This window comes from Palaemon carinicauda, chromosome 3 (genome assembly GCF_036898095.1).
Source record: "Palaemon carinicauda isolate YSFRI2023 chromosome 3, ASM3689809v2, whole genome shotgun sequence".
Lineage (NCBI taxonomy): Eukaryota > Metazoa > Arthropoda > Malacostraca > Decapoda > Palaemonidae > Palaemon > Palaemon carinicauda.
The window spans coordinates 174,280,293-174,300,956 of NC_090727.1; the positions used below are offsets into that span (position 1 = coordinate 174,280,293).

The 20,664-nt window shown below is 41.3% G+C and overlaps 2 protein-coding genes across 2 annotated transcripts in view; one reads left to right on the forward strand and one right to left on the reverse strand.

The window, feature by feature from the left end:
- Positions 1-14,556, reverse strand: part of LOC137638786 (rab3 GTPase-activating protein non-catalytic subunit-like) — a 157,921-nt gene extending 143,365 nt beyond the window's left edge. Inside the window, exons 1-3 of the mRNA XM_068371154.1 lie at positions 14,448-14,556; positions 5,124-5,260; positions 4,201-4,398 (exon numbers count right to left, since the gene is read on the reverse strand). Of these exons, the coding sequence (XP_068227255.1) occupies positions 4,201-4,398; positions 5,124-5,256 (331 nt within the window). The 5' untranslated portion in view covers positions 5,257-5,260; positions 14,448-14,556. The remainder of the gene's footprint in view (positions 1-4,200; positions 4,399-5,123; positions 5,261-14,447) is intronic.
- A 372-nt stretch (positions 14,557-14,928) lies between these two features.
- The window catches only part of LOC137638787 (uncharacterized protein DDB_G0286299-like), a 281,890-nt gene continuing 276,154 nt past the window's right edge, over positions 14,929-20,664 (forward strand). Inside the window, exons 1-2 of the mRNA XM_068371155.1 lie at positions 14,929-15,310; positions 17,726-17,772. Coding sequence (XP_068227256.1) covers positions 15,288-15,310; positions 17,726-17,772 — 70 coding nt within the window. The 5' untranslated portion in view covers positions 14,929-15,287. The remainder of the gene's footprint in view (positions 15,311-17,725; positions 17,773-20,664) is intronic.

Genomic DNA, 20,664 nt, shown 5'->3' on the forward strand with positions numbered 1-20,664 from the left:
ACTGGTGGATGCGTGACGGAGCCGGACGCAACATCATGGAACTGCTGCACAGTCTGTGAACTGTCAACAACCATGGGTGCGCGAGGAAGCACAGCGTCAACCCGAGACTGTCTAGACCGTCTGGGTTGTGCAGTCAACACCCTACCGGGTTGCTGAGGTTGACGCACTGCGTCAAAACAAGTCACCTCTGCTGGTTGTTGAACGTCCTGAACGTCAACAACCACCTCCGAGCGTCGCTTAACGTCAACGTGCGGCTGGCAACCCACACTGGGTCGCATCGGTGGAGGAACCACCTCAACTGGCAGACGCGAGTAGGTTACCTCAGCGTCAACAGGGCGCACAACCGACCGGTTGGAAGGTTGTTGGCCAGAAGGTTCGGTAGCAACCTTCTCCGCATTAAAGTCCTCTATCAAGGACGCAAGCTTGGACTGCATGTCTTGCAGCAAAGCCCATTTAGAGTCTACGGGAGCAGGTGTGGCAACAGACGGGGTTAGCGACTGAGGCGGTACCGCTTACCATCCCTGAAAGCCTTGTTATGCATGACATAATTGTACAGCAAAACTTCAAAGGCTCGAAAACAGCTGTGAAGTTGACCTGTAAACAACTTGGAGCGTCTCCTGGCCAGGCGCCAGGGAGAGTCTACGAGAATTGAGAAGTCTATCTGGGCAGAGGCATGAACTCCCAAGCCGAGAACTTCTCTCGTGTCATATCAGACTCTCGCTCTATAAACCAGTTTAAAAGAAGGGAAAGCAAAGGCTGTATCCCCCAAACTCCTCCTGGTGAAAAACCAGTCGCCTAGCCAACGTAAAGCTCTCTAGGAGAGCGAGAGAGCACTAGCTTAAAAACAACGGCTTCGAAATAGCTAGGCCTAGTGTAAGCTCTGACGTTTAGGCGAACGAGGAGCAGCAGTTACAAAAAGATCCGGACAAAGATCCTTAAAAAAATCATCATGATTTAATTAAAGTCCATAGGAGGCTAAGCAGCTTTAGGCTCCTCTCCATCTGACAGAGTCCTCAAGGGAATATCAGTAGGAGGGGGAACAGCAACTTCCTCATCTACAGGAACCTTGTCCGATAAAAGCTGAGTCTCAAGCAAGGGAGAGACCTACCGTGGTGGCAATGCTTTACAAGCAGAGTCCACACTCACTGGTGCATTAGTAGCGGACCAGAACGCAACGTCATGTAACTGCTTGACAGTCTGTGAACTGTCAACAACTGAACTGTCAACCACAACAGGTGCGTGAGGACGCACAGCGTCCACTCGAGACTGCTTTGACTGCCTAGACTGAGCAGTCAAAACAACTCTAGAATGCGGAGGCTGACGCACAGCGTCAAAACAAGTCAACTCCGATTGTTAGTGAACGTCTTGAACGTCAACAGGAGCATCAGCAAGTGGCCTAACGTCCAAATGCGGCTGAAAAACCACACGAGACCGCATCGAGTGTGGTTCTAAACAACCTGACTGACGTGACTAAGCTACGCCAACGTCAACAGTAAGCACAAAGGAACGTTAGGTTGGCTGAAAGCCAGGATATCGATGAGATAAACGGCTAGACTCAACGGACTAATCGGCAGAATAGTCTTCCATAAGGGAGGCAAGCATATACTGCATGTCTTGCCATACAACCCATTAAGGATCAACGGAAATGGTTGTGGTAAGAGACGAGGGTAACGTCTGTGACCGCAACACTTTGCCAACAAAAAAAGACTCTCGGAGTCTGTGTTACGCTTTTGTTAGGCGGCGAGCAGTTATCCGATGACTGCATAGGGTCAGAGCTGTCCTAATGGTTGTAACCAGGACGCTGGACCTGTCCTGAAAGGACTGACTTTCGCTTAAGGGCTTCGAAACCTTGTGACAGGTTTCTTATGCGAAAAGCCTTCAGATGACGAGGAGAAACAACGTCTCTCTCGTCTTATGGTAGGGGAGATCTTGGTAAGATACACCCGATACCATAGAGGGAAAACGTCTGTTCGTTGGTCAAGGCCTCTCGAACCCATAAGTCGTTTGACATTACTTCTCCCCTGGGCTTGGGAGCATGCAAGAGGTCCCGGACTAGGTGAACGACAGGCACGAACAGACGAACCCTCGGACGCAACACTGTAACACTTTGCGCATATCACTTTATCACTTCGATTTTCTGTTTTGCACTTATTTCACTGAAATCGAAACTTTTACTGATTTCTACCTGAAACACGCAATTCTACCCTTCATTAAAAGGTAGTAATTGCGAAATCAGTCGTATAATGCAAGCTCATTAATACCAGCAAAAAACAGAAAACATATTTTAAGATAAAAAAATCAGTGGCTGGGAAAGAGACTAAACACTAGTTCATATAACTACGTTTTCAATCTCTCACCGCACATAGCCTGGGGACGAGAATAAAAAACTAAAAACGTTTTATCCTTCCTCCCCGTACAGCGACTAGGAACGAGAGTAACTCGAGAACAACGTTACCCGCTTGAACGGAACGTTTTCTCTCCTCTCTCTCCCTCCGTCTCTATCTCTCTCTCTCTTTCTCTCTTGATTTCGCACCTAAGAGAAGAGCCCAATTATATTTCGTCAAAAAAAACATGTTATTTGACTAAAGGAAAAAAACTGAAAGGTTTTTCAAATAAAAAGTTCCTTTAAAATAGAATTTAAAACATTTAAGCTAAGAAAGAATGAACAAAACGTCAGAATCGATTTACTCTTACTGCAAAGTGAAACCGTGATACACTCTCTCTCTATCGTAACGATAGAGCGCATGTTGAACGTCCTGAACGTCAACAACTGCGTAGCATGAATAAACTAAACGTTAGTTCATCTTTGAAAACAGTACGAAGACTATCAAAGAAATTCCTTCATAAAACATTACATTTAAAAAGTTTTAAATCCTTAGCTCTTTAAAAGCTAATTACGATATAAAGGGCTCAACGTTGATTAACTTCGGTTTCCAAGTTAGGACCGCCTACTCTCAGGAAAGGTCTATATAAACAAAACATTAAAATTATTTTTATATGTTTATAATAAATGGAAAGTTAATCGAAGAGGCCTAATAAAGGCGGAGAGATATAAAATATATAGAGGAAAATCTATAACGTGATAAGATAATTACTAAAAGCCTAAACACACTTCCGTCTAAGGGAAGGGTCGGCCATTTAAAAGTGAAAGAAAGTCCATACTCTCTTTGTCACCATAATTAAATCTATCCAAAACGAGTTCAAGATTTAAGATGAAGATAAAACACCTGCATAGCGAAAGCTCAAAACTAGAATAAAGTACTTCACCAATTAGTTGTGAAAAAACTCCAGTTTAGCAACAGCGAGTAAGTACGTCTTGTCGATAGCTCGACAGAGAGAAAATTGAGTCTTTGTTTACATTGAGTACTGGGTATCTGGACGACAGATGGCGCTGTTGGGCACACCCGCAACCTGTGTAGCGATCGCTGGCGAGTTTTTATCGTAGAGTTGTCTGTCGGGCAACAGAGTTGCAGCTATATAATCACCGGCTAAGTTAAATATTGAAAAAAAAAGCATTAAAAAACAATAAAACAATGTCAGCAACCAGCAGTCATTCAGAGGCCAACAATCAAGTTAGTAATATGCACTAATACAGCTGAAAATGAAGTGAAAAGCTTACATCACAAGTTATGGCTATACTGTACCCCACCCTTCCTCTACAAGCCAACAATTACTACCTTATTATCAAGGTTCACAACTGTTTCCAGCTCACGTCAATGATACATTTACAGTGAATCTCCAAGATAGGAACACTTAACACATGAACTTTCAGAGATCAGAACCTGTCCTGGCAATAAATAAAGAATGTTTCAACTTCTTTTGAAATCATATTATGCAAAAATAGCTGTAGGAATTCCTTATGCCTATGCAGAATATATCACTAGTGCTAGAAAAACAAGCTGACTGAAAACAATGAAGATTAGGGGATTGATTGAGAGTTATGATCTGGATGCCTAAGTTAATTATGGTGGACTTGAGAGCTTCTCGATTTAAGAACCCAGTCTTGGAATACATTTTGTTCATATTTATGGGATTGACTGATTCAGTACAATATATATAAGAGGATTATGACTGGTAAGCATTAGAACAAATATTTAATGCAAGTTCATACTGGCATATGATTCATTGCTGAAACCCCACAAAATGAAAACTTTACTTACCTATACTGTACTAATAAGAAAACATGAATTTGTAACTTACATGTTAAAATAACCAGACGATTCTTATATCCAACTGCCATGAGTTCAGATGTTGGAGAAGCTGCTACAACAGATTCTGAAAGCCACGATGTTTCTGGTTGAGGGGACGAAGATTTCATGCTTACATCACTGTCCCCGCCAGCGGTAAGAGTGTCTTCTTTCCCTCCCTCCTCCCAGTCACCCCATGCTTCATTCCAGTCTGTGAAGAAAGAAGAGCATAACATATTTCGGTGCTGCTATCACCATTCTAGATGTTTCCTTCAGGTTTTCCCTTTATGAGGTTAAACAATAAATAATAATGGAAAGTGAAACTAAATCTATACACAGTGCATATACAGTACAGTAGTTAGAACTTAAGTTCTAACTACTGTACTGTATATGCACTGTGTATAGATGTTAATAAAGTAACCGTAAACATCCTAAGATAAGTCTTACCTCTTACAATTATGATTTCTGCTTGTTTGAAAATTTTTATGGCATTTTAACCTGAAGTTATATTTAGTTATTTTACTTTGCAATATTATAATCAATACTGTAATAAAATAAAAGGAAATTTTGCATAGCTACAGTAGTTATTCTACGACCACATGCAAAAAAGATGGCTAAATTAGAAGTTCATTGTATGATAAACTGATTTTGACTTTATAACAGTTCTGTTAGAACTTGGAAGCAATGCATACCACATTGTGATTTTGTTAAATCTTTCTACAAATACGTCAGTGCCTTGGCATAAAGAAATTTAAATCAAATTGAATTGAATGTGGGTACAGGTATTTGTATAATTTTCATAAAATTCTCTGTAATGCTGTAGAACAGTTTATAGTGACATAAAGCCAATTACTGCACCTTGGAACTATGAATTGAGATTACAGTACTGTAATTCAAGATAGGAATTTCACAAATTTACTATAAATGATACTGCACCTGCATTTTCCGTCAACCCAGAACCAGAAGATGATGGCGATGGAGCAAAATTTTGCGCAATATGAGGGCACAGCCATTGTGCCAATTCAGATGTGTTGCTGATGGACGCTACTTGGTCTAGAATACATGACATTTTTCTGCCGAAAGAAAAAAAATTAAAACCGTAATCAAAAATGTTTTATATAAATACATCATCACCTTATAATATCCATACAACAATAAATTATAACCTGAATGTACTGTACATTTAACTAATGGTGTATTAGCTACTCACGTGAAAGTTCATTAGTTCAATAAAACCTTAGCTAAGAAATATGTTATTTTTATTAGTAAAATAAATTTTTGAATATACTTACCCGATAATCATGTAGCTGTCAACTCCGTTGCCCGACAGAATTCTATGGAGGGATACGCCAGCTATCACAATACTAGAAGGGGGTGTACTTACCAGCGCCACCTGTGGCCAGGTACTATAGTACTTCTTGTTGACACCTCCTCAATTTTTCCTCGGTCCACTGGTTCTCTATGGGGAGGAAGGGAGGGTCAATTAAATCATGATTATCGGGTAAGTATATTCAAAAATTTATTTTACTAATAAAAATAAAATTTTTCAATATTAAACTTACCCGATAATCATGTAGCTGATTCACACCCAGGGGGGTGGGTGAAAACCAGTGTACAAGATTAAAGGATAGCTAAGTATCCCATATTTCATATAACAGTTATCTCAAATAACAATGAAATAATAAGTACCTGGTAAGGAAGTCGAATTGAACCGTTACTCTGCCTCTTTTTTAAGTTCGTCTTCCTTACTGAGCGCAGCGTTCCTCTTGGAGGCTGAATCAACCCAAAGGTGCTAAAGTATATAGGGCTGCAACCCCTACTAAAGGACCTCTACACAACCTCTAACCCAGGCGCTTCTCAAGAATGAATTGACCACCCGCCAAATCAAAAGGATGCGGAAGGCTTCTTAGCCTACCGTAACAACCATAAAAACAACAATACAAGCATTCAAGAGAAAGGTTAAAAAAGGTTATGGGATTAAGGGAATGTAGTGGCTGAGCCCTCACCTACTACTGCACTCGCTGCTACGAATGGTCCCAGGGTGTAGCAGTTCTCGTAAAGAGACTGGACATCTTTAAGATAAAATGATGCAAACACTGACTTGCTCCTCCAATAGGTTGCATCCATTATGCTCTGCAGAGAACGGTTTTTATTAAAGGCCATCGAAGTAGCTACGGCTCTTACTTCGTGGGTCCTTACCTTCAGCAATGCAAGGTCTTCCTCCTTTAAGTGAGAATGGGCTTCTCTAATCAGAAGCCTTATATAATAAGAAAACCCATTCTTGGACATGGGCCTCGAAGGTTTCTTGATGGCACACCATAAGGCTTCTGACTGTCCTCGAATAGGTTTAGACCTATTAAGATAATACTTGAGAGCTCTGACAGGGCAAAGAACTCTCTCTAGTTCGTTACCTACCATGTTGGAGAGGCTAGGTATTTCAAACGATCTAGGCCAAGGACGTGAAGGAAGTTCGTTCTTTGCTAGGAATCCGAGCTGAAAAGAACATGTTGCAGATTCGGTCGTGGAACCAATGTTCTTGCTGAAGGCATGAACCTCACTGACTCTCTTAGCTGTTGCAAGGCAGACGAGGAAAAGAGTCTTGAGGGTAAGGTCCTTGAAGGAAGCTGACTGGAGAGGGTCGAACCTAGGTGACATAAGGAACCTTAAGACTACGTCTAGGTTCCAGCCTGGAGTGGATAGACGACGCTCTTTAGAAGTCTCAAAAGACTTAAGGATGTCTTGAAGGTCCTTGTTGGAAGAAAGGTCCAAACCTCTGTGGCGGAGAACTGAAGCCAACATACTCCTGTACCCTTTAATCGTAGGGGCTGAAAGGGATCTCTCATTCCTAAGATGTAATAGGAAGTCAGCTATTTGGGTCACAGAGGTATTGGTAGAGGATACTGAATTGGCTCTACACCAGCTCCGGAAGACTTCCCACTTAGATTGGTAGACTCTACGAGTGGAAACCCTTCTAGCTCTGGCAATCGCACTGGCTGCCTCCTTCGAAAAGCCTCTAGCTCTAGCGAATCTTTCGACAGTCTGAAGGCAGTCAGCCGAAGAGCGTGGAGGTTTGGATGTAACCTGTCTACGTGAGGTTGACGTAGAAGGTCCACTCTTAGAGGTAGAGTCCTGGGGATGTCGACTAGCCATTGAAGTACCTCTGTGAACCATTCTCTTGCAGGCCAAAGGGGAGCAACCAGCGTCAGCCGTGTCCCTTCGTGCGAGATGAATTTCTGCAGGACTTTGTTGATTATCTTGAACGGTGGGAATGCGTAAAGGTCGAGATGGGACCAGTTCAGCAGAAAAGCATCCACATGAACTGCTGCAGGGTCTGGAACTGGGGAACAGTACAGCGGAAGTCTCTTGGTCATGGAGGTGGCAAACAGATCTATGGTAGGTTGACCCCACAAGGTCCAAAGTCTGTTGCACACACTCTTGTGGAGGGTCCATTCCGTGGGAATGACCTGATTCCTTCTGCTTAGGCGATCTGCTGAGACGTTCATATTGCCCTGAATGAACCTCGTGACCAAAGTGAGGTTTTGACTTCTTGACCAAATGAGGAGGTCCCTTGCGATCTCGTATAGGCTCCTCGAATGGGTCCCTCCTTGCTTGGAGATGTAAGCCAAGGCTGTGGTGTTGTCTGAGTTCACCTCCACCACTTTGCCTAGCAGGAGGGACTTGAAGTTCAGCAGGGCTAAATGAACTGCTAGTAGCTCCTTGCAGTTGATGTGGAGCGTTCCCTGTTCTTCGTTCCACGTTCCCGAGCATTCCCGTCCGTTCAAGGTCGCACCCCAGCCCGAGTCCGATGCATCTGAGAAGAGATGAAGATTGGGGGTCTGAATAGCCAACGATAGGCCCTCCCTGAGAAGGAGATTGGTCTTCCACCACAAGAGAGTGGTCTTCATCTCTTTGGTGACTGGGATAGAGACTGCTTCGAGAGTCAAACCCTTGTCCCAATGAGCTGCAAGATGGAATTGAAGAGGGCGGAGGTGGAGTCTCCCTAGCTCGACGAACAGGGCCAGTGATGAAAGGGTCCCTGTGAGACTCATCCACTGTCTCACCGTGCAACTGCTCCTCTTCAGCATGCTCATGATGCAATCTAGGGCTTGGCTTATCCTTGGGGCCGATCGAAAAGCCCGAAAATCCTGACTCCGAATCTCCATTCCCAGGTACACAATGGATTGGGAGGGAATGAGCTGAGACTTTTCTATGTTGACTAATAGACCCAGTTCTCTGATTAAGTCCAAAGTCCAGTTGAGACTCTCCAGACAGCGACGACTCGTGGAGGCTCTCAACAGCCAGTCGTCTAAGTAGAGGGAGGCTCTGATGTCCGATAAGTGGAGGAATTTTGCTATATTCCTCATCAGATGCGTGAACACCATAGGAGCTGTGCTTAGGCCAAAACACAGGGCTTGGAATTGGTAGACAACCTTTCCAAAAACGAATCTCAGGAAAGGTTGGGAGTCTGGATGAATAGGAACGTGAAAGTAGGCATCTTTCAAGTCCAACGAGACCATCCAGTCCTCCTGCCTGACCGCTGCTAGGACCGACTTCGTCGTCTCCATCGTGAACGTCTGCTTGGTGACATACGCATTGAGCGCGCTGACGTCCAGCACCGGTCTCCAACCTCCTGTCTTCTTGGCCACCAGAAAGAGACGGTTGTAGAAGCCCGGGGATTGATGGTCCCGGACTATAACCACTGCCTTCTTCTGCACAAGTAGCGACACCTCCTGGTGCAACGCTAGCCTCTTGTCCTCTTCTTTGTAGTTGGGAGAGAGGTTGATGGGAGATGTGGTCAGAGGGGGTTTGAGGCAGAATGGAATCCTGTAACCCTCCCTCAGCCAACTGACAGACTGTGCGTCTGCACCTCTCTTTTCCCAGGCTTGCCAGAAGCTCTTGAGTCTGGCTCCTACTGCTGTCTGGAGATGCGGAGAGTCAGTTTTTTCCTTTAGAGGCCTTGGAACCTTTCCTAGACTTGCTCCTGGAAGAGTCTGGACGGGAGCTTCCTCGGCTGGGGGCTCTACCACGAAAGGGCGGTATGAACCTCGTAGCAGGAGTATCAGCTACTGGGGTGCGATAAGTCCTAGGGACTGAGGTAGCAACCTTAGTCTTACGAGCCGATGAGGCTACAAGATCATGTGTGTCCTTTTGTATCAGGGCAGCAGACAATTCCTTAACCAGCTCTTCGGGGAAGAGGAACTTCGAGAGCGGAGCGAAAAGGAGTTGAGACCTTTGACAAGGTGTAATGCTGGAGGAAAGGAAGGAACAAAGCTGTTCCCTTTTCTTAAGAACCCCTGATACAAACATCGACGCAAGCTCGCCAGATCCATCTCTAATGGCCTTATCCATGCAGGACATCAGTAGCATGGCAGAATCCTTGTCCGCAGGGGAGGTCTTCTTGCTGAGGGCCCCCAGGCACCAGTCTAGGAAGTTGAACATCTCAAATGCTCTAAAAACACCCTTCAGGAGGTGATCAAGGTCTGAGAAGGTCCAGCTAACCTTAGAGCGCCTCATTGCAGTTCTACGAGGCGAGTCTACCAGACTTGAGAAGTCAGCCTGGGCAGAGGCAGGTACTCCCAAGCCTGGTTCCTCTCCTGTGGCATACCAAACGCCCGCTTTAGAAGTGAGCTTAGTCGGAGGAAACATGAACGAAGTCTTGCCAAGGTGCTGCTTAGTCTGCAACCACTCCCCTAAGATCCTAAACGCTCTCTTAGAGGACCTTGCTAGGACTAGCTTAGTAAAGGTAGACTTAGCTGGCTGCATGCCCAGTGAAAACTCAGATGGTGGAGAGCGGGGAATAGCAGAGACAAAGTGGTCTGGGTAAACCTCCCTAAACAGAGCCAAGACCTTACGGAAGTCAATAGAAGGCGGGGAAGACTTGGATTCATCCACGTCTGATGAGGGATCCAGGTGTGCCGCCTCATCATCAGACGCCTCATCACCAGAGTGTAGCGAAGAGATCGGAAAGGTATGCTGAACAGCAGAGTCAGTACGAGCTGGAACATCAATATTAGTGGTTTCCTCTTCAAGACTCTGTTGAGGGAACACCTGAGGCTCAGACTGCAAAGGCTGAACAAAAGCAGAAGCAGAAGGTAGGCGCATGGGTGGAGGAGGCTGACTCCTGGCATGAGTGGCTGAACTCAAGGGTTGCGCTTGCTGAGTGGTTGGCGGAAGCGGAGTAGTAAGTTCCTGTTCCTGTGGTGTGAGCGGAGAGCGATGAGATAGAGGCTGCGCAGAACGAAGTAAATGTCTCGCCAGTTGAGGCTCCTGAGGCGCAAGGCTAAGGTGTTGTGGTGCTTGCCTAGAGGAGGGTTGAGCTCGCTGCAGCGAGAGCTGAGGAGACTGACTCATGGTTGGGAGAGGTTGTTGTACCTCGACCGAGTGTTGCATCACTGGTGGAGCAGCAAGTGGAAGCGGAGGAAGAGGGGTATAAGCCTCCTGATCCCATTGCTGAGGTTGCCTTAAGGAAGGCGGAGGCTGAACACCACTGGGAACAGTAAACTCAGAACGTGGCTCAACATCGTACACCTGGCAGGCGGTACTGCGGTCAGGCGGAGCGAGCGCAGGCGGAGCGAGCGCAGGCGGAGCAAGTGCAGGCGGAGGCGGAGGCGCAACCTTCTCAGCCCGACACTCACGCATCAAGACCGAAAGTTGTGACTGCATGGACTGCAGAAGAGACAACTTGGGGTCGGCAGACACTACGGTCTGCTGAGGCAAAGCCTGAACAGCAGAGATCTGTTGCGGCAGAACCTTACTCCTCTTGGGCGGAGTGCAGTCAACTGATGACTGTGGCGAGTCAGAGCTGAGCCAATGACTGCAGCCCGGTTGAGCACTCGCGTACTGGACTCTGCGTTTGAGTGGTCTAGAGACCTGAGTCCAGCGTTTCTTCCCTGCCAATTGATCAGCGGACGAGTAAAAGACGGGCTCAATCGTCTGCAGGTGGGAGTGACGGTCTCTGGAAGACACGCCCGCAACCACCGAGGATACTTCTGTGCGCCGATCAAGGCCTGCCGAACCCTTTTGCCCTTCGACATTGCTTCTCCCCTGGGCTTGGGAGCTTGCAAGAGGTCCCGGACTGGGAGGACGACTGGCACGCACAGAAGTATCCTCACGCACCACACTGACACTGACACTAGCACTTGGCACTGCACTGACACTAGCACTCGTCACAGCACTGGCACTAATACCACCCACTGCACTCTTGACCTTAAGCTCCTTGACTTCGGCCATGAGAGACTTATGATCGCTAACCACTGACTCTACTTTATCGCCTAAGGCCTGAATAGCACGCAACACAACAGACATATCAGGCTGAGGGCAAATAGTAGGTTCGGGGGTAGCCACTACAGGGGTAGGAAAAGGTAGGGGATCATGAGGTGAGGAAAAAAGTGAAGAGTGAGAAGAACTCCTCCTAACTCTGCCTCTCTCTAACTTAGTTGAATATTTCAAAAGACGGACAAAATCAAGTTCCGAAAGTCCGGCGCATTCCTCACATCGATTTTCTAACTGACAGGGCCTGTCCCTACAGTCAGAACAAGCGGTGTGAGGATCTACCGAGGCCTTCGGAATACGCCTATTACAAGACCTACATCGTCTATGGGTGGGGGCTTGTGAAATGTCAGACATCTTGAATCCAAAGAGTTAGCAAAGTGGGGTTTCAAAATCAAGCAAAAGATCGTTAACCGTTAATCAGGACTATATAAAAGCTATCTAAGCTAATATAAGAAGGTTTCCAGTAAAGCGACAGCCGAAATCAAAGAGAAATACTTCACCAAAGTCGTGAAAATACTCCAAGAACATAAGCGTATCCCAGAACGTCTTGCCGGAAGCACGACAGAGGAAAAATTGAGGAGGTGTCAACAAGAAGTACTATAGTACCTGGCCACAGGTGGCGCTGGTAAGTACACCCCCTTCTAGTATTGTGATAGCTGGCGTATCCCTCCATAGAATTCTGTCGGGCAACGGAGTTGACAGCTACATGATTATCGGGTAAGTTTAATATTGAAAATACCACTATTACTATATCCTCATTTTTAAGGATCCTGCTCACTGCATTTATGGTTGCTAGGAATCATGAGATTCATTATGATTGTGTTTACTCCTCAGTCTTGGATTGTTCAGTTTAATAGCATACATTGTTGATCTCATAAATAGGAAATTGAAGACACCTTGTAAACTACAGAAGTATCTGCCATAGGAAAAAGTCTGTTGATGATATCCAATCTCAAACTTCAGAGATTAAGTTAATGATATTAACAGGAACATCATGACTCAGTAGTGCTTTAGGGTATAATTACTGACTGCATCTGATGCCAAATGGACCAAGTTCTTCAAAATATTAAAAATCTTCTTGGCATTGAAGTGTCCTATACAAAACAGCCTTATGACAGAACAAAATGTCATCATCAGGGTCTTGTAATAAATATATTGTATCATATACTATTGTAGAGCGGCTCTTTTTTTTCAGGGATGATATTTGCATTTCATTAGACTAAGCAGAGGTTCTTAACTCATAAATATAATAAAAAATAGTATAAGCCTGACAGATTATTATCTAAATCTACCTATACTTTATTAGATGAATACTGTGGTTAAATCATGATACTGTTGTTTACCTTTGGTATAACAAGACATGTTGGCCTAACAATTATGTACAGCTTTACAGTGAGTTAAATCATTTGATATTTGATAATTGAAAAAAAGTAATCCCCAACAAAAAATTAGCTTACATTTTTTTAACTTCAAAAGAAACTCGAGTATTTTTGTTCCTCATTGGTCCTCCTTGTTCATAAGTGTATTCACCAACATATGCTTATGACAACATGCCGGTAGGTTACCGCATCCTCTTTCACTCAGGATGCAACAGTCAACCATCAACACTATTAATGAATTAATTTGTTTGAACTAACAATTACATAATTTTCATAATACTGTTTGTTTACATGAGAAATTCTGAAATGACACTTAATTATTTAGGGAAATTGACTGTGAATTATGTATTTACAATTATCCAGCAGAGTGGGAAGGTGAAACCAACTAAAGAAGGTTACTTAGATTTTCAAATTACGCTAATTTATGCCTTCGCTTGTGCATATCCTTATTTTTCTAAGGATACAATTTTGATAACCAAATATTATCACTCGGCTTAGGGTAGATAAAGGTTCAATTGGTTTTCACAGATATGGCCTACCATACTGGTACACAACCAAGATTTAATAAAAGTTTTTCCCAAAAATTACCCGATGTAATGGAGTTTCTGAAAACTTTTTACTTTTTTTTGTATACATGCATGCATACACATGTACATACAAACATAAATATATATCTACATAAACAACTTTGTTCTCTCTATTCCATTCTATGTAATAGCAGCATTTTCTGGAAATGCTTCATTGATGAACAAAATAAACAATCTACTCAATCTTATAATAATGGAAGATGGGTCAGGGTACATGAGGGTTACATTTAGGTTAATACCTATGCTTTTAATATCCTAAAAGCTTGAAAGCACTTGTAGCGGGTAGGATCAGCTTTAAGAAATTAAGTAAAAACATCCTAACTTCACCTTACCTAACCTAACATTCCCCACATTATACATACTACCAAAACTTGATTACCTCTGTCGGCATATGCAGAAAACGATGTAATACCGTTTATATTAACCTATCTTCTTAACTTTTGAGCTTAAAAGTATGCCTTAATAAATGACACTGTCCTTACATTTCGCTACAGAACAGCCTAGGACTTTGCACACTTGAAAATGCTATCAACCAGACTACAGTACTATACAGTTGCAATACAGCTACCCGATATTAATACATAGAATGGATTTTGATGTAGGAAAAATCTATTTATAGGCTCAAGCCATGCCATCCTGATGGGAGTTCCCGGGGGCTCAAGCCATGTCGTCCTGATGGAAGTTCCTTCAGGCAGCTTCCTACTGTATAATATTTCTGCGAGTGATATTACAAGAGAATTACCGTCAGGTATCAAAGGGTTCTAACCCCCAGAACGACTATCCTAATATATTGTGTATAATCAGGGACGTATCCATAGATATCTGCACCCCAAACAGACTTAACCCAGCATAAAATACTCCACACCTGTATGTTGTCAAACCAAAGAGTAGCCAGAATAGCCTAGGCTACCATTGGCTAGAACATGGGGCTTAGCCTACTTTAAGGTAAATAGCCTAAGTTCATAGATTGGTAAATATACAACGCAGAGTAATAATCAAGCTAACATTATTTAAATACTAACCTACAGTATCCTTATGAATTATGCATCCTCCATCAATATTTTCGAAAAACAGCTGATCACCTGAATGACGTATAAACTAGTTTGTTTTGATCACGTGACTACTCTGTCAGTGAATTTTTTGTAATACCAAAAATAATATTTTTTTTGTTCGATTTTTGGGATTAACATTATGTATATAATTATTTTAATATTATTTTGCTATAAAATCTCATTTTTTACGATAAAAGAAGTTTATATATATTTTTATTGGGGGTCTCAGTACTCAGTCACAATGAAATTTTTGTAAAACTAGAAATAATAAATTTTTGTTCAGTTTTGGGATTAACATTAAATATATAATTATTCTGATATTTTTTGTTATAAAATCTAATTTTTGCGATAAAAGAAGTTTACAGTATTTGTATTTTCATTGGAGGAGGGCGGGGGGGGGGGCCGCTGATAATACACACGATTCCACGATTCCAATTTCTGTCAGAAGTTGATAATTTCATTATAGGCTGAATACTCAAAATTTCCCAAACTCGAATATCAAGAAAAGATTATCATCAAATACTTCTGTATATTTTCAGAGCTAAATTTCCTTCATAAACACGTCTTTATCGTCATTACCCATTGGTGATGCGTAGATTAACCATTCTCATATAAGTCACGTCAATGTAATTACTTTTACCCAATATTCCTTTATAAGGTTTAACATATGATACAGAATCGTCATTTCTAATATATAACAAATTTGGTTGTAATTCCATGAAAAGACCTAACTAATACATGCGGTACCGTACCATCGTGTAGGCGCCAACTGTGAAATTTGTTTATTATTGTGCAGGGTAAAAACATACTATGGATTTTATGGATAGCAAAAGGTGAGGGACTTACGTTAGTCTATTTTACGGTTTAGGCACTATATGATGATGAAGTTTCATTATCAATAAGGTGGAAATAGTAACTCGGTTTATGCGTAGTGCTGATTGGCCTTATGGACCCCAGTGCTTGGTCATGTAGCCTAAATTCAATTCAGACAAACTTCCCAGGATGTATGCTAGTTAAGTACACATGTTTTAGGTGTATTATCATACTACAAAAAACTACATATAATTTTACGAGAAATTAATGTTTTTATTTTTGTTACAGACGGAACGAGCTTTTCTACTCATAAACAGGTGTTTCTTATAGAAAATTTGGTAAAGTTTTACAAGTATACAGGGTATCATTTCTAGGTGATGTATAAAGAAAAGGCTTGTTTTACCATTATACCGTTTTCCCAAGTATGTTTTCCCCACCAAAGAGCCGAGTTCCCACTGGGGGTCCCCCATTATCGGTGGATATAGATATATATATATATATATATATATATATATATATATATATATATATATATATATATATATATATATATTTCTGAAACTATTCATTTCCGACAGGAATGAGTGTCATTTTTTAAGAGAACTGGCATTTTTTTATAGAAATAAAGGAGCCTTTGTAGGGTGACGGCCAGATCCCGTAGAAAACGGAAATATTCTGAACTGTGGCCGTCGTTCTAAAAACGATTTTGGCGGGAGAAGCTAACTTAAAAAACCTACCTAACCTATACTAAAAGCCGTATCCTTACCCCCCCCCCCCCCCTTACACAACAGTTTCTTTACCTACGAGTACGACGGGAGAAGCTAACTTAAAAAACTCACCTAACCTATGCTAAAAGCCGTGTCCTTACCCAGGGGGCTGCGCCCCCCCGGACCCCCCCTTACACAACATATTTAAGATCCGTAGACCATTTCCAAACGTTTTTATTCTATACAAGATAACAGTCGGAGCGATAATAAGCAAATTAGGACGCTTGGCCGTAGCGCTACAAACTACCTGAAATAAATAGTTTTTTTCCCTAGGTTACATTACCCTGTAATAAACTACTATAATACCGAAAATTTATTCCAATCCCATAATCTATGCTTATGCTAACTGTGTTTGCTATGTTCCTGGAGATGTAATGAAATGTATAGGATATGTCCTAGTATATTGTATTCCCACCTAACCTGACATATTGTTGTGTCCTTACCCTATGCAGGCTCGAAGTAGTTGGTCAGGACAGATGTGAACTTTCTTATATGTCAAATCAATTTTCTGTATGACAGTATTATGGAGCTCGTTTTATGACATGAAATATAATGATTTAGTGTTATTCAGGGTTAAGACTTGGTATCGAGGTAAACTAAAGATACAGCAGTCTGAGAGGGTTTTGCTGGGGAGCGTAACTCCTTTCTTAGGTGAGATTAGGTGTGAAGCCTTAAGGTTAAGTAGTGTTCTTGTGTGTGTTTCCCTTTTAAAATGTGGTTTTTCAGTCATAACTTTTGAAATTATAAAATTACTTAAATTGAAAAATATGAGTTTCCCCAAATTATTTACATCAGAACAGTACAAATTATAGTACCTATAAGTACTCCGAGAAATGTCAGCAAAATATGAGAATAATAAACAAATTAATGACCTTATCCACTCCACAATCATCAGGAAGCAAGGTGAAGACTGAAATCCTGCAAAAGCTTCACAACAGTGGGTGGACCAGCGGACCAACCCTTACCAGGAAGAATGGGTAACCGTAAACAGAGCAAGGGTAAAAGTGGGCAAAACTGGAAATAACCGCCACATTAAAATTAGCCACCAACCATGAATGCTCTTGTGGGGTAACATGACAAACAACGGAACACATCCTACGAGGGTGTCCACTGGGCCCACATTATTCAGATCAAAACCTCAGAAATGCAAACGACAATGCTCTCCTACTTTTGATTGGAATTGGTGCAATAAGATATGATGAGGACTACCTATTTTCTTCATCAGGAATATTGTGCTAACATTTTAATTACTGACCCTGTCTGTCCCAACTAACTAGAAAGGTTTTCTTTAGTTTTGTAATAAATTATTTTATTATGTGTAAACAGTGTGTTTCTGGTAAGATTTTCGAGAGATGAAAGTCAGCAGCATTTATAGGAATTTGAGTCAGTAAAGATATAACCTGCATCTTCCTAACCTGACCTTACCCTACCTAACTACCAAAGAAATTAAATGATATACCCAATTTCCTACAAACTAACTGAAAATCTTTTAGCATGAATAAAGTTGTCAATGAAATACAGTACATAAAATTCCTTATCAATGAATGGAACGGAGAAATATACATATACATATACCAAAGTTATCCAGAGTTTTATAGTTTTTAGAATGAAAGCATATATCGGAAGCAAACTTATACATGATCTCATAAGCTAATTTCTTCATTTCAGAACTCGAAAGCCTGTCAGTTACTCAATGCCGGATTTTTCAGATGATGGTAAGATATGACTGACAGAGGTTACTTTTTGTTGTAAATTAAGTACAGTATATTAAAAGTTAGCTCGCAAGTTTATCCTATTCTAGCCAAAACAGAAATCTAGTTCTGGTGTTTTACTTGTTTTTATAGTCATAGAATGTTGTACTAATTAATCTTGGAGGTTTTTAAAGTACTATACTGTATAGCAGTGCATTTCTATTCTGATACAATGTACTGTACAATACTTTATATGTTCCTACACGGATACAAACCTGAGTCCTTTAATTGGAGTGTGCTTTGAACGTAGATGTGACTTGACTGTTAAAATTTACAAGAAGGTGATGGTTGTCACTGGCTGGTGTTGGAGTCACACTAAGTAACCACACTGTTTTCAGTTGTCAGAGAGTACAGCTATACTTCCTGGGCTACTGACTGGCTTGTTTTGATATTTTTGTTTTTTCTTCTAGACAGTGTTTACCAGTCTTTTGTGCAAGGGAAATTAAGGAATAAGAAGGGTTTTACAGTTTTCTTAATAACTGTAGCTGGCTGACAGTTTCTGTGTAACCTGCAAATATACAATTGTTCCGTAACCAAAATACAAACCACGCTATTTACATAGGGTTTACTTTCGGCGTAGCTGAAAGGACGAGCCATTAAAATTTAACGAGGGTATTACCCCCGCGCTAGTTAGCAGGGGGTAGGGGAGTGGTAGCTAGCTACCCCTCCCCCCTCACACACCGGTGAACTGCCCCACTTTACTTTTGGCTCGGACAATGAACAGACGTCTCTGTCCCGTCCTCGCATGGCAGCCATTAATGCTTTGTCTTACTAATTACTGTACTTACTTTTCTTATACTTAATATACAGTGAACCCTCGCTACTTCGCGGTTCGACCATCGCGGATTCACCACTTCGTTTTCCATAACCCATATATATACAGCAATACATATATATATATATATATATATATATATATATATATATATATATATATATATATGTATGCATGCATTTATGTATATATGTATGTATGTATATATGTAGGTATGTATATGTGTATACTTATAAATATATATATATATATATATATATATATATACAGTAGGGTCCCGAATTAAGCGTGTTCGAATTACACGATTCCCCTTTTCCACGATCGCTATTTTTCAAAAATAAATTTTCTGTATCTGCGAGGCTGTTCAAAGTTCGCGAGTCAAGCACTACAAAATGTATCAAATCTATTGTCTTTTTAAGTATATTGGTAGCCCGAAATACGGTGATTTATAATAAATGTTACAAAACAATATCAACATTACATTTCATTAACATAATTTCATAATGAATAGCCTATTTAAGGATAAAATTCCACATCAACAATGAAATCAACTGTTAACTGTGCGAGTCCAGCTGACAAAATGTAAACAGAAATGTGGTTACGTTCTCGGCAATCTTTATCTTTCTCCAACCTTACGATAATTGTAATGGTAGTGTTAATGATGGTATATTAAAGCATTATTTTTGTTTAGTACAGTATATTAAGCCTTATTTTTCCCTCTGGGCGTTCAAGGTTTTCACGAGTAGACTGGGTTCGTTTATCGGCAGTGAATAGCCTAAACTTCGGTAACGAGTCGTCAATATTTTGTCATATTTTAAACAGTATACATTTGATTTGCAAACATTGGTTTTGTAGAGTAGACGGTAAAATAAAATCTAGAGAGAGAGAGAGAGAGAGAGAGAGAGAGAGAGAGAGAGAGAGAGAGAGAGAGAGAGAGAGAGAGAGAGAGAGAGGATTTTGAGAGAGAGAGAGAGAGAGAGAGATTTGATGGCAGAAATCCTCTCTCTCTCTCTCTCTCTCTCTCTCTCTCTCTCTCTAGATTTTATTTTACCGTCTACTCTACAAAACCAATGTTTGCAAATCAAATGTATACTGTTTAAAATATGACAAAATATTGACGACTCGTTACCGAAGTTTAGGCTATTCACTGCCGATAAACGATAACAAACCCTTTAATGCAAACTAACTGTATCCTTTGATATTCCTCTATATTTATCACGAATTCCTTCTATACCTCCTCAGACACTCTTATTTCAAATATCTAAATTATTCTTATCACAACTAACACCATCTAGTCATTTTCATTCCATTATATCTATTATTCCTCTGGATCTTATTCCCTTTCCTTATTCTGTTTATTCGATGGGATTCGTTTTTCCCTTTACCGTCTTTCAGAATCTATTTTTAGCCACTGGCAACCAAATCCCCCCTTCCCCCGTCTCCTACCGTCTCCCCTGCGAGTCCACCCAGCCTATCTTTTCACTCCCCCCACCTTCATCCTCCCCTGTTCTAGGTCTGTAACCTTCTGCGTCATAATATCTCTCTCTCTCTCTCTCTCTCTCTCTCTCTCTCTCTCTCTCTCTCTCTCTCTCTCTCTCGTTATACAATACAGTACTTACAAATAGATGAAGAAACCAAAATCGGTTTTCTTGAAGTGTCAATTAAATACAAAACGAAAAAATTATACCGTGTATACATCCATTTCAATCATAGCTTAAAATACGGTAACCGATTTCGTCCGCAAACCACTATTTTTTAGGAAACACCATTCTATTCCAGAAAATTTTTACTCTTTAAATGTCAATTGCACTATAATAAAACATGTACTTATGTTGTTAAATTTCGGGTGTGTTTTAAAAATCGAGTATTGCTAACTTATTTTTGTTTTACTTTTGGCTGTGATCACATCAGCTGATGTCTAGCTTCCGCGCGAATACAATAACAAAGAATTGTTTACACCATTTCTTAACTTATTCAAACCATCTATACAGTTAATATTACATAAACACCAATGTGTTATAACCTATCATATTTATTGTTTAGTACTTTAAAACCATCTCTCTCTCTCTCTCTCTCTCTCT